General features: G+C 42.5%; 1 protein-coding gene across 4 annotated transcripts in view; it reads left to right on the top strand.

The window, feature by feature from the left end:
- Positions 1 to 4,596: 4,596 nt before the first annotated feature.
- The window catches only part of LOC109903937 (AT-rich interactive domain-containing protein 1B), a 230,646-nt gene continuing 220,652 nt past the window's right edge, over positions 4,597 to 14,590 (top strand). For all 4 annotated transcript variants that reach the window (XM_031788275.1, XM_031788277.1, XM_031788276.1 and 1 more), the window contains exon 1: positions 4,597 to 6,134. In XM_031788275.1, coding sequence (XP_031644135.1) covers positions 4,878 to 6,134 — 1,257 coding nt within the window. In that variant the 5' untranslated portion in view covers positions 4,597 to 4,877. The remainder of the gene's footprint in view (positions 6,135 to 14,590) is intronic.

The following is a 14,590-nucleotide window of genomic DNA, read 5'->3' on the forward strand; positions in this document are numbered from 1 at the left end:
AGACATCATTGTGTAACACCGTGAAAGCAGAGGGATACAGAGCGTATGAAATACCAAGGAAGTTATTCATAAATATTAGATGAGATCAAAACAGCCACTTGCTCTCCTGCGGCAAGTTCCTGGGTCAAGCCATGGAGATCCCTTTGATTTGTCCCACATGGGCTGAGTGGTGGACGAGACGGCAGGCCTGAAAGGAAAGTGCTCTGAACTAAGATGGAAGCTCGGAAAAACACAAATCCAAATCTCAAGCAATCAAATTGTGTTCCTAGTAATAAAATGGTAATAAAGCCAAAATGTTTCTATTTTGTTTCATTTTCTGATCATTTGTATTATTATTTATGATTATTTTGTTTTGATTGTGTCCCTAGCATAAGCCCAACCTGAGGAGAGTCATCTGCATGCATTCTCTCAAACCTTCCTCTCCCTCCACCACAGCTGATGACACAAATTGGTGAAATATCACTTTGATCTTGCCTCCTGAACAACAAACAAAGCACAAACCTAATTAGCTTCATTCAGAATCGTTCCAAATGCCCTGGTTTTTTATGAAAGTGCTCTATGACTTGGAGGAGTTGAAACCAGTCCCACGCCCTTGTATGGATTCTCTCTCTACAGCTAGGACCTTGACATGGTGTGGGCACTGTTGGCAGACGTGCCCTTAAACTGTTGCGTTGCTATACAACCTTTGAACTCTAGGCTCCATGTAGGCATGATCGCTCCAAGAGGAAAATCTAAATGAAAGACAAGTACCTATATTCAGTGTTTTTAAATCATGTCAGTAAACCATGCCTGTGAGGTATTTCACTTTGAAGTATACAGTGCCTTCATAAAGTATTCATACCCCTTGACTTATTCCACATTTTGTTTTGTTACCGCCTGAATTCAAAATGGATTTAAAAAAAAAATGTCTCTCACCCATCTCTACACACAATATCCCATAATAACATAGTGACACAAAATCTCAATAAATTTCAAATTCAGGATGTAACACGACAAAATGTTGAAAAATTCAAGGGGTGTGAATACTTTCTGAAGTCCGTGTAAGTGAGTATGGTATAGTACTGTATGGACTAAGCTGCAAACTCTCCCCATTACGTTTTGACAGCATCAAAAGCAGTAGAAGTTCTTCCCAGGCAGTTAAAAGTGGGCTCAGCTCAGTGGGGATCTTGTAAAGGCAGTCTTTGGATGTGTGCCTCTTGGGGGACACTTCACACAGTGCTCTGCACAGGAGTCTCTGTGAAGAGAGGACAAGTGACAGCCATCAAGGAGGGAGGCTGTGGGCTCTGCCACCTCGCCGCATGGACAGGAACTCTGTTTCCCCTCTCACCATCTTTCTCTCTCTCTGTTTCTCTCTTCCTCTGCTCTTCATGTGGAGAACAATTAGTGTTTGTATCATTTGTATCGTGTTTGTATCGTACACATACACTGAACGTACTGAAACGTGGTCTTAGCATGCAGTATGGCACACATAGTCGCTTGTGGTCTCCAGGTTTAGTTAGGTTTTACTCAATTTATGCATTTTTTAAATCAAATAGTATGTAATGTATTGTTTATTGCATTCCACCTGCCTGGGGACTAAAGCTCCCTGTTTGTGTATGCAGACACAAACACACACATACACACACTCAGGTCCTCACTGCCTCCCTGCCTGTTCTTGCAGACGGATCAATGCAAATGCTGTTATTTACCCAACCCTGAAATTAAAAGACTATGGATCAATCTGACTTGCTTCCTCAAGCCAAGGTGTGCTCACAATGGCAAGCTGGCTTTTTTACATGTGCTGACAGACCCATAGAAATGGCTGCCATTTTATTCCTATCTCTTGCACATAGAGACACATGCAAACACCTCATACCCCTCTGTCTCCCTCTTACACATTCAAACAAACGTGTGCGCGCACACAAACACACACACACACACACACTCACATACTGGCGCTGTGGAAGAGGGCTGCATCCTGAGCTGTTTTTCAGGCTGACCCAATTTCTGTGCTTGGCCAGGCAGGCAGGCTTGTGCTGCTGCTGTGCTGTGTTCTCTGCTGAGGAAGATCCCGGCAGATTCCCCCTGAACAGCCCCCAGCCTCCTGACAGACTAGAATAGTGGCATGTTATCCCCCCATGGATTCAAGGCCTACGCCTGTTTGTTTCTCTCTGTGTGTGTGTGTGTGTGTGTGTGTGTGTGTGTGCATGTGTGCGTGTGTGTGTGTGTTGTCTGTCTGTCTGTCTGTCTGTCTGTCTGTCACACACACAGACATTGAGAAATACATTAAAACCCAGATCTGTATTAATTTGGTCCCTCCCCTTCACTGTGTTTGTGTGAAATGATTGTTTCAATCTTGCTGCATCAGGAGGCCCTGAAAGTTATAAATTAAACATAAATGCAAATGCGCTGAGCCATTGTTCCTCTTCTCATTCAAACAGATCAGTGTGTCTGCGGATTAATGCGAGAACAGTGCGCTTGATAATGAGCAGAGTGGAATATTTTAGTTGTAAAGCTACCATGACACACCCAAAGCAACACTTTCATATACAAGAGCAATGTGTCATATTACCACATATTTCACCATTAACTATAATATTCTTAATGATCTGTAACACCCTCAAGATAATGCTGTTACAATGTCCTTGCAAATCTTCACACACACACACACACACACACACAAACTACACACCAACGTAAAGGTGAACTCTACCCAGGGTGTCCTAGAGTCACCTGATCAAGCTGTTCCTTCTCTGCCATCTGCTCTTGATGCTGTGATGTCTGGGCAGGCAGGCAGTTCTAAACGCTAGATAGTGTCAGGACTGTGTACTTTACTATCATGATCTAATCTCTGTTACTCTTTACCATATGGACCCATCAAGACTAATGGGGAAGAGACTCTATTGATGTATTTTGCTTTCACTTTTCTGCTTTCCAACGAGTGTTTTAAACCGGGCCGTTGGAGCCATGAATGCTGATTGGCTGAAAGCAATGGTATATCAGACCGCATACCACCGCTACTTGTTTACTGTTTTAATTACATTGGTAACAAGTTTATAATAGCGATAAGGCAATTCGGGAGTTTGTGGTAAATGGCCAATATACCACAGCTAAGGGCTGTATCCAGGCACTCCGCATTGCGTTATGCATAAGAACAGCCCTTAGCCGTGGTATATTGACCATATACCACACTCCCTCATATGCCTTATTTCTTAACTATAACATCAGGTTCACTTCAATGTTCTTTTTCATGTCTGGTCTACTTGTGCTTACACTCTGTCTCCACCAGGGGTCTTTCTAGGTCCCTACTGTCGATGGGAGCTGCAGATGACAGTGAGCGAGAGGAGTCTCATTCACTCAGAGCAGTCAGGTCAAAATGTCACATTCAAAAGCTTGCTATGACATGGGATATAATGTACGTTTACGAGAAATGTGTTCCTCGATTGTGTGCCGTCATCATCATCATCAGCATCATCTTCACCGTTTTCACTGTCATCCTCATCAGCATCAATCTTCGCCATTATTGCTATCATCATCATCCTACTTCTGTAATGAACCGTCTCCATATCAATTTGATACAGCGTTTCCGCTGTTAGTAATCTCCGTCAAGTGAGCTGCTCTCCCTCTACCTATGTAAACCCCAAAGGACTCTCGCATCCAATGTTTTTACTATATTTGGCCAAATGTTACATTAATTACATAGGCCCTGTCATTATTGTAGGGAACTACCAGGGAGTAACTTATGCAATTATATTGTAGTACAAATGGTACATGCAGTCTGTTACATAGTACTCACTATGGTGAATTCTGTTTTCCAAGAAAAGACAAAAAGAGGCTTACATCAGATAATCCACTGCTAGTTACTCTGTTCTAAAGGCCTGTGCTCTGTCCGGTGTGACCCTTTATGCGTGAAATCGTTAGATCAATGTATACATTTCACCCAAAACGAAACAAGCTGAGAGAACAGACAAAGGGAAAATAAAGGGACATAATAAGCAAGGGCAGTGACGTCACTCGTGTTTAAATTCTGGAGCCTATTCAACATCAAGAGGATACAAAGCAATGTGCTCATAACGGCTGAAGATGATTCAAATGTGTGTGGTTACATTTCACATCTCGACTAGGGCAGTTACAGCGTGTGATTACGTACTTATTCTGATGGCAACATTATTGCGCTCAGCAGCGTCTGTGGTTGCGTGTCTGTCTTTCAGAGCTGCAGAAACTGGATTGAGCCGAGGGAGTGCAGAGCGGAGTAGAGCAGGCAACACTCAAACCCAGATCTGGAGTTTTGGCATGAATTTAAAATGGAGCTGCCCATCTTTAGAGGACACAAGCCACTCTGAGAGGTAGCCCTAGCCTACGTTCCAACATAATATTGGTATAAAATTAAACGTGGTATATTATGTTGGCTATTCCTCTTTTCAATATAAATATTTCCTCCTGATACCATGCTATAATTCAACATTTGTCTTTTGCAAAATTATAGTGACTTTCCTTCGATGGATAACATAGGAAACTCCAGTCCGGGTTTTCCTTGTGATGCGCGTTGGACCCTGGAGGGGGATAATAGCTGGTGGAGCCTACTCTCTCTCATGCCATGCTGGGCCAGAAGGGCTCCGGGAGACATGCACTTACCCATATCCGGGTTGGAGGAAAAAAGTTTCATTTAAACCTGGACAACAAACTTTCAGCATGATGCCTCACTGACAGCGCCACAGCCGCGGCTGTCAGCGACTCATTTCACCGCGGATTATTACGAGCATTACAGCGCTAGAACAGAGCTTCGTATTTCAATTGAAGATTTTTTACCTGCTTGACTTTTTCCTCAGTCTGTTTTTTTATGTGTGAGAGTGTTCTTCTCGTGGGTCAGTGTCCCTGTCTGAAATGTTTAAGTGACAATGGCTGCGCAAGTGGCATCAGCACCGACGACAACTAATAACAAGAAAAATAAATTGTCTGGCAGTTTGGGGCAAGAGATACATTCGGGGAAATCGGGAGGAGGAACTATATCGAGATCTGGAGCAATGCTTGGAGCTGGAGATGGGACTAACACAATGAATAATGTAGACCATCACCACCAAAACGAGCTCAACATGGTCAATTCAACTTCTCCGAATAACAATTCTGACACACGGGAGAAGGAGAGTGGAAATACCATAACATCGTCAAATTCGACGACCTCTCTGGAGGGAATGGAGACGGGTTTGATAGCAAACCATAAACAGAACAATGTGAGTGGAGATCCCCCTCAGCACCTCACGCCGCCGCAACAGCAGTCACAATTTAACCCGTTTCCTCAGCATCAGCAGCGCCAGATACAAAGTAACAACATCAACAACAGCCAAGCGACAAGGGGAGAGAGTGAGAATCAGCACCACGGAGGGAAGAGGGGTGTTTTGGCGAGCCAGACAGAGCAGCAGATGCTGAGTAAAGGTGAAGGGGATCATACCTGTAAACCAGGGGAGCGAATGGGTGCCAGGTATGAACATGCCAACTTGGGACCAACGACCGACATCAGCAGCCAGCCCCAGAGCGCAGGAGGGAACAGCGCTATTTCAGAGTTTAATAACTACTATGGCACTTCCAGAGTAGGGGCCTGCTATGATCAACATGGCGGACAAAACACTGGGATGGGGATGATGCACTCCTCGGGACCCAACAACATGGACCCAGTGCACAACTCCCACGAAGGATACCACAACAGCCAGTACAACCACTACCCTGGCTACCGGCAGGGCTACGGTGGAGCGGGCTACGGTATGATGGCACCGTCCAGACAGGGCAGTAACATGCTGATTGGCCCTGGCAGCAACGCTCCAGCTAGCCATGTCAAGGCTGCTATGGGAGCTGCTTCCTCCGGTTCTGGTGGAAGTGTTGGGGGCTTTCAGAGATTCCCAGGACATACTCAGCATCCCTCGGGAGCCACCCCAACTCTAAACCAACTGCTGACGTCTCCAAGTCCAATGATGCGAGGTTATGGCAGTGGCTATCATCAAGACTATAACAGTCCCTCTGCACAACAACAAGCTGGCATCGGCTTAGGCAAAGACATGACTTCTCAGTATGGCTCCACAACCCATGGCTGGCCAGGGCAACAGAGAAATCACCCGTCCATGAGTCCTGGAAACGGAGGGCAAGGTATCAGCAGACCACAGGTGAGTACTAGTTTTACAAACTCAGCTGTAGCTCATTAACTTGAGAGGCACTCTGTGTCACACCTGGCATGAGCTGTCTGGCAGAGTTGTTGAAATGCACTAGGCCTAGGTTACATGTATTATTGCACTGTAATAACTTGTCTCTCTTGACTTAAAATAAATATGCTGTGTGCTGGTGAATATTGCACTTCTAATATTCATCTACAGGTAAAGTAATTGTAGAAGAGAATACTGTCTGGTTTCAGATCTGCTCAAGGTCACTCTTGCGCGAAAAACAATAGTCTGTCAGTCACGTATGTATGCAATACATTGTCATTCATAACATCTATTTTACACAATTAATTTATTAGTCCATGAAGCGTAAATATAGACTTGGGAACTAAATATCATTTTGCGCGTAAAGGCGCGTAAAACGGAGTAAAATTATCATTATTAATATTTATTTGGTTAAAATCGATGCAATGCATTTGCTTATACTATGTGTTTATTCTTTACCACAGCCTTTTGAATTGAATAGCTTTATTTGTGTAAGATATTATTTTTTAAATGAAAAACAATTAATGGCGTTGGAGATTCGCTCTCTTGCTGACGTGGTTGGAGACACGTTGCAAAACGCCCTCTGGAAGGACGCGCTGTATAGGCTCTCGTCGAATTATAGACTTTATTCATTCATATTGGTTTGCATTACAATAATGTCATATTGCTATCTTCAAAATGTCATATATTTTAATTATTAATCGATGTTTGCACAAATAGAATAGCTGCTATGACTATCAAAGGCGAGACGTGTCTGTATACCACGCTGTCCGCCTGCGCTATTGGTCTCCATCGCAAGGTTTGGAATTTGAATTGGAGGTAAAGTGGCTGTAATACTCTCCAGACGGCTGCCTCTGAGTTGACATCAAATCTGCCATCTGATTGGCGCTCCATCTCCCAACTGTGTGCTGAGCGCTGCTAATGTAAATCGAGCTGAACCCTCTGTTCAGGTGCGCGACCCGGGGCATGGTGAGAGCGGGATGGACCATTCACAACTATGCCTACAGATAGAACGTCGTCTTCTAATGGGGCTGGGCGATATATCGAATGAATTCGATTAACTCGATTTGATGTTTTAGCGCGATGTTCCAAATTAGGTTTTTGTTTGTTTTTATGAGCATTCTGTCTTTTTGGTCTCCTTCTGTGCTGTGTGCACTGTGCACCTTCCCATTTGCACACAGACACCAAGCCCCCCCCCCAGAGCAGACCCTACGAAAACTAGAGTACTGTATGAATGAACATGTTGTGGAAAAGGAATGCTCAGTTTCTGTTGTGTGCTGCATTGCTGTACCACATACCACTAGCAGGATTTTAGCCACATATTCAGGGCTGGCTCCAGGCGACATAAACGTATTTTTTTTTTTACACATTCGGGTTGCAATTTACTGTTGAGAGTTAGAATAGCAGAATACACAAGTTGCCAGTTCGACATTTTATTGTGCTTTAGCAGTTTTGCTCTTGTTTTATCAGACACTGACAGTCACTCAATTAGCCATGTGAGCTAACAATGTTTAGATTGTTAAGTCAGCCTAGCCAGTTATCTAAACTTGCAGTAATCACGGCCGAATACCGACCGGGCGAGCAGGGCACGTGCCCAGGGACCCTGACCTACAGTGGGCACCCATTGATATTGTTAGTCACTCACTCAGATATCATGGCATAAGTCATGTGCAAAATGTGTAGAATTGCAGGACATTTGCTTTAACGTGGCAAAAACCTATTTGCACCCCATGGCAGAATGGGTAGCAAATTCACTTTAAAACTGCAAAAATGTCTCTCTGCCCCATGGCAAACATTTGTAGAATAGCATGAAATGTGTTATTAAATTGCTAAAATGTCTCTCTGCCGCATGCCAAAATGTGTAGAACTGCTGAAAACGTGTTTTGAAACTGCAAAAATGTCTCTCTGCCCCATGGCAAAATGAATAGAATTGCATGAAATGTGTTATAAAATTGCTCAATTTTCTCTCTGCCACGTGGCAAAATGTGTATAACTGCAGAAAACGTGCTTTAAAACTCAAATCAAATTGTATTTGTCACATGCATTGAATACAACAGGTGTAGACCTTACTGTGAGATGCTTACTTACAAGTCCTTAACCAACAATGCAGTTTTAAGAAAAATAAGAGTTAAGAAAATATTTACTAAATAAACTAAAGTTTAAAAAAAGGAACACAATAAAATAACATTTTTTAAATGTATTTATTTTATTTAACCTTTATTTAACCAGGTAGGCAAGTTGAGAACAAGTTCTCATTTACAATTGCGACCTGGCCAAGATAAAGCAAAGCAGTTCGACACATACAACGACAGAGTTACACATGGAGTAAAACAAACATACAGTCAATAATACAGTAGAAACAAGTCTATATACGATGTAAGCAAATGAGGTGAGATAAGGGAGGTAAAGGCAAAAAAAAGTCCATGGTGGCAAAGTAAATACAATATAGCAAGTAAAACACTGGAATGGTAGATTTGCAGTGGAAGAATGTGCAAAGTAGAAATAACAATAACGAGGTTATATACAGGGGGTATTGGTACTGAGTCAATGTGTGGAGGCACAGGTTAGTTGAGGTAATTGGAATAATATTACATGTAGGTAGGGGTAAAGTGACTATAGATAATAAACAGCGAGTAGCAGCAGTGTAAAAACAAATAAAAAGGGGTGAGTCATTTTTCTCTCTGCCATCAAGAGGGGAGCGCAAAACAATATATGCCCGCTTGGGGGGGTGGGGGGGCTTAAGGCCCCCAAAAGGCTAGAGCTGGCCCTTCACAGACTGTTTTGTGCTAACTGAGTTAGTCTGTGTTTTATACATGTGCAATCAGTATAAAAATATGCATTTATATAAGGAATTGGCAACTCGTTCTCATGCTGAGAAATAAGCATCATCCTATCCAGGAAGGCCACTTGATTTCAATATCTAAACAAAGTGAACAAGTTATGTTGCTCAAACAGTTGGAGACAGACAGAAGGGTGTGTTCATAACAGTTCAACTGTTCTACCTTGTTAGCAAGGAAATAGATCCACGATGGCTAGACATGAAATATAAATATCAGCTGGCTATTCACTAGCATGTGAGCTTGTGCTTGAGAGATTGTTTGAGACCTGTGTTAAATTTCTATAATGCCTGCTACAACAAGTTGGCCATTATTAGTGGATGTGCATCGTGTTAACTTTGTAACAAAAAGGGCATTTTCATAGACAGACTTGAAAGCCAGATCAGTGATTATTGCAAAAAAAGTAGGTTAAACAAAATGATGAAATTATGCCTCCCGAGTGGCGCCAGCGGTCTAAGGCACTGCATCGTAGTGCTTGAGGCGTCACTGCAGACCAGGGTTCGATCCCAGGCTGTGTCACAACCGGCCATAACCCGGGAGTCCCATAGGGCCCAGCGTCATCCGGGTTAGGTTAGGGGAGGGTTTGGCCGGGGGTGCATTACTTGGCTCATCGCGCTCTAGCGACTCCTAGTGGCGGGCCGACCGCCTGCAGGCTGACTTCTGGTCGTTGGTTGAACAGTGTTTCCTCTGACTCATTGGGGCTTCCGGGTTAAGCGGGCGGGTGTTAAGAAGAGCGATTTGGTGGGTCATGTTTCGCATGACTCGAACTTCGCCTCTCCTGAGCCCGTTGGGGAGTTGCAGCGATGAGACAAGATCGTAATTGGATATCACAAAGTTGGGGAGAAAAAGGGGGTAAAATACCAAGATTTAATTATTAGTGGGTCTTATGGTTGTGGAAGGCTTATATTTAGCCTAGGTATAATTTATCAGATTCTTCCTGACTGTTAGAATTGCAGTGTATTGACCTTTAATTGCGCAACAAAGCTTATGTAGAGAAAATGTACAAAAAAAATCTAGATAGGATTTTTAGGTCATATCGCCCAGCCTTATCTTCTAAGCTATTGAATAAAGAAGAGTGGTATACAAACAGTATGCCTCTGGTTGTGTTATTATGTGTGAATGCATTTTTGTTCTCAATGATGCGCTCTGCTGAATATGACCCAGATATTTGACCCCAGGGCAAAGTGGAGGTGTAGCCTACTCTCGGTCGGTCTCCCTCTTCCAAACAAAACGGTACATTTCTGTAGTTCCCAGGAAGACCTGTGTGCATGGGGGGGATCTTGATTACTGTTATCATTGTAGTGGGCCTAGTAATTCCATAGTAATTATAGCCCATATTTGATATCTTAGACATGTCATTCAACAGATCATAAACTCTTTGTCTGAAGTAGTTTTAGTACATTCATAATTTAGGAAATGTGAAAGCCTATTTCGTAATATTCTTTATTACCACATGCCACAGTAGGTTTCATTCCACAATTGTTAATAATATTTTGGGATACACACCAACCGCTGTGCTACGTATCGACAACACATCATACACGGTACATTTTGTCTTACATTACTGTACAGGAAAATAATTCAAAGTCATTTGTAAGATTATGCCATGTTTCAGAATAGCGGTATGGTGTATTTATTACAATTTTCCATGCCATCCAAACATTGTGAACTGCCGTGGCTATAATAATAGTTAGCCCTTGGAAGGTAATGATTGGATATGATACATACCGTAGCCGAGCTGTGCAGCCATTTAGATAATAAGCCTCTCCTTCAGCCTCAGAGAATAACGCCTTTCAAATTGTAATTGGTAAATACATTTTAGTAATGATATTTCTCCCTATTATTTAAAGACCTCTGTGGGTTAAAGATTGGATAATGGGTGCAGAAAAATACACAAGATCATACACATTCATTTACAGGCAGAAGATATCTCTAGAGGATTTAAATTAAAAAATATATCTTATTATTATTAAAATGTACAGTATGTTATGCACAGGTTGCTTGTAATTGAACTCAGGTTATAATGTTTATATTTTCATACAATAGTATAATTAAGCAATAAGGCACAAGGGGGTGTGGTATATGGCCAATATACCACGGCTAAGGGCTGTTCTTGGCACGACGCAACGCAAAGCCCCGAAATGCCTTATCGCTATTATAAACTGGCTACCAACCTATTTAGAGCAGTAAAAATAAATGCTTTGTCATATCCATGGTATATGGTTTGATATACCACAGCTGTAAGCCAATCAGTATTCAGGGCTCAAATCACCCAGTGTATAATGTATTTTATTTCAACCCCAGAGAAGAGGTTGTATGTTTGCCGTTCCATATCAACAAGGATACTGTATACATGTGGAAAAACAGGTTTGTAATCGACTGTGAGCTGTACCTCAGTTCACCCCCAGGATTTTTGGGTCAGGACCAGTCTAGTGTGGATCCTCCAAATTGGCCCATGATCTATGTTTATGCACCTCAAATTGTGTGTGTGTTTGTTTGAACACGCCTAAATCAACTGTCGGCAGAATCTCTCTTTTTCAAGCTAATTTTCCCCACACTACCTCTCTTCAGGAGCTAGCTGTGTGAGGAGAACACTTTCCTCATTTACAAGCCTGTTTCCCTCTCTCTTTTCTGGCCAGCCACCAACAAACAGACTGGGACACACGCACACACGCACACCACACGCACACACACACACACACACACACACACACACACACACACACACACACACACACACACACACACACACACACACACACACACACACACACACACACACACACACACACACACACACACACACACGCACGCACGCGCACACACAGACACACACACACACACACACGCACACGCACACGCACACACACACTACAGGAAGGTGAGCCCTAGTTGAAGCAGTTCGCTCGTTTAAATGGCATTGTCCTGCTTTTTCAATTACTCTGGCCAATTTGTTTGAGGAAACGAGAAGAGGAACAGAGTGGTAGTGGTCCAGGTACACAGGGCTGGTGCTGGTCAATCAGAACACCTTAGTCAATAAAGAAACTATTTTATTTTAATAAAAGTAAACTGTTCTAGCTTCAGTGTTCACTGATTTAACACATTGCTTATATTATTCTCTGTCTAGTTATGCCTTTTTGTCTTCAGATTTTTTGACTCACTTATTTTCAGTAGTTTATGTGTGTTCGATTGTGTGTCCTTGTATGTCTGGCTTTATGTTCATTTTCTTGCTTGTCTGTCTGGGCTTGTGTGCACATTATTTAGTATTTAATTGGGTGAGTGTTTGGGTGTGTGCGTGTGTTTGTGTGACAGCGCAGTTGGTTTCAGACAGAAGTAGCTTCGTCAGCGCTAGTATACCAGGCCAGCCTCAACTCCAGCGCTCACTCCTTCCCTTGCTCGTCCTCCATGCTTTGTTTATGCTGGTTTGTTTACATCTCAGGCTCTCCTAGCCCAGTTTAGCTCAGCCTAGCGCTGGCTGATTAGGAACAACACAGTGAAATGTTCATGTTCTCTGTTGCTTCCGATAAGGGGCTGATAGACGGCCTGGGTTTTCATCTTGCAGGATAAAACACAATGCTCAGGAGCGTAATTGGCAGCTAGGTTATCCCAGGACTGCACGTGGTTTTCTTAAAATGCCAATTAATTCTGATTTGCCATAAAAAATTGACCAGTCATATCGTCAACTGTACATATAATTAGCTGCTAATAAAATAATTGTAGCTTTTTGTTCGGGCCTGTGATGCACTTACAACAAACAGAGTCAAAGGTTAGCAGACAAATAACTTGAAGCAGAGCAGTTCCCTAATTATATATCTTTTTTAATTCTGTATTATTTCTGTTTGGGTTTTGGCTGTTTGGACCATAGGGTGCAACTTTATTCAACCCAATATCACAGATTATTGTGAAATAGACACTAATTGCTTAAAATATTTGTTTTGCATACAGTGCATTTCAATTACAGATAAAGACAGTAGGTTACTTAAGACAGAAACAATAAGAGAGAGGTTGGTCAGGGAGGATGGGTGAGTGTATAAAGTGAACATCTAGCAACACAAAGTGTGTGTTCAAATCTCATCATACATTTAGCTAATTAGCTACTTTGCAACTACTTACTACTTTTTAGCTACTTTGCAACTACCATAACCATTTAACCAAACTCCTAAACCTTTAACAACTTAGCTAGCATGTTAACTAACCCTAACCCTTTAAAAAAATATATTTAACCTTTATTTAACCAGGTAGGCGAGTTGAGAACAAGTTCTCATTTACAACTGCGACCTGGTCAAGATAAAGCAAAGCAGTGCGACACAGACAACAACACAGAGTTACACATGGGATCAACAAACGTACAGTCAATAACACAATAGAAACATCTATATACAGTGTGTGCAAATGTAGTAAGATTACGGAGGTAAGGCAATAAATAGGCCATAGTGGCAAGATAATTACAATTTAGAAATTAAACACTGGAGTGATAGATGTGCAGAAGATGAATGTGCAAGTAGAGATACTGTTGTGCAAAGGGAAAAAATAATATGGGGATGAGGTAGTTGGGTGGGCTAATTTACAGATGGGCTGTGTACAGGTGCAATGATCGGTAAGCTGCTCTGACAGCTGATGCTTAAAGTTAGTGAGGGAGATATAAGACTCCAGCTTCAGTGATTTTTGCAATTCGTTCCTGTCATTGGCAGTAGAGAACTGGAAGGAAAGGCGGCCAAAGAGAATTTGGCTTTGGGGATGACCAGTGAAATATACCTGCTGGAGCGCATGCTACAGGTGGGTTCTGCTATGGTGACCAGTGAGCTGAGATAAGGCGGGGCTTTACCTAGCAAAGACCCTAACCCCGAGCCTAGCTAAAGTTAGCCACAACAAATTGGAATTTGTATAATATATACAAATGCGTTATGAAGAAAGAAAAGTGTGGTATACACACAAAATGCATTGTGATGAAAATCGTGTAATTCACATGAAAAGTTGTTGTCTTAGCTCTCCTAATCAACACCTGTGTTTGCTTTATGCCTCTCCAATGTAAATATGCCTTGTCTACTGCTGTCTTGGCTAGTTCTTACTGTTTTATTTCACTGTAGAGCCCTCAGTCCCGCTCAAAATGCCATAGTTAGCTCTTTTGTCCCACCCCACACACACCCCAGACCTCAACTTGTGCCTCCAGAGACTAAACCTCTCTCATCGTCAATCAACTCCTAGGTTTACCTCCCCTGTACTCACATCCTACCATACTATTGTCTGTACATTATGCCCTGAATCTTTTCTACCACACCCAGAAATCTGCTCCATCTGTCCCCAACACACTAGACAACCAGTTCTTATAGCCTTTAGCCCTTATCCTACTCCTCCTCTGTTCTCTTCTGGTGATGTAGAGGTTAACCCAGGCCCTGTAGCCCCCAGTTCCACTCCTATTCCCCAGGTGCTATCTTTTGTTGACTTCTGTAACCTTAAAAGCCTTGGTTTGATGCATGTTAACATAGAAGCCTGTTAATTAACACAGAAGCCTCCTCCCTCAGTTTGTTTTATTATAACACACTCCGCCAACCCTGATGTCCTAGCCGGGTCTGAATCCTGGCT

This window comes from Oncorhynchus kisutch, linkage group LG14 (assembly GCF_002021735.2).
Source record: "Oncorhynchus kisutch isolate 150728-3 linkage group LG14, Okis_V2, whole genome shotgun sequence".
Lineage (NCBI taxonomy): Eukaryota > Metazoa > Chordata > Actinopteri > Salmoniformes > Salmonidae > Oncorhynchus > Oncorhynchus kisutch.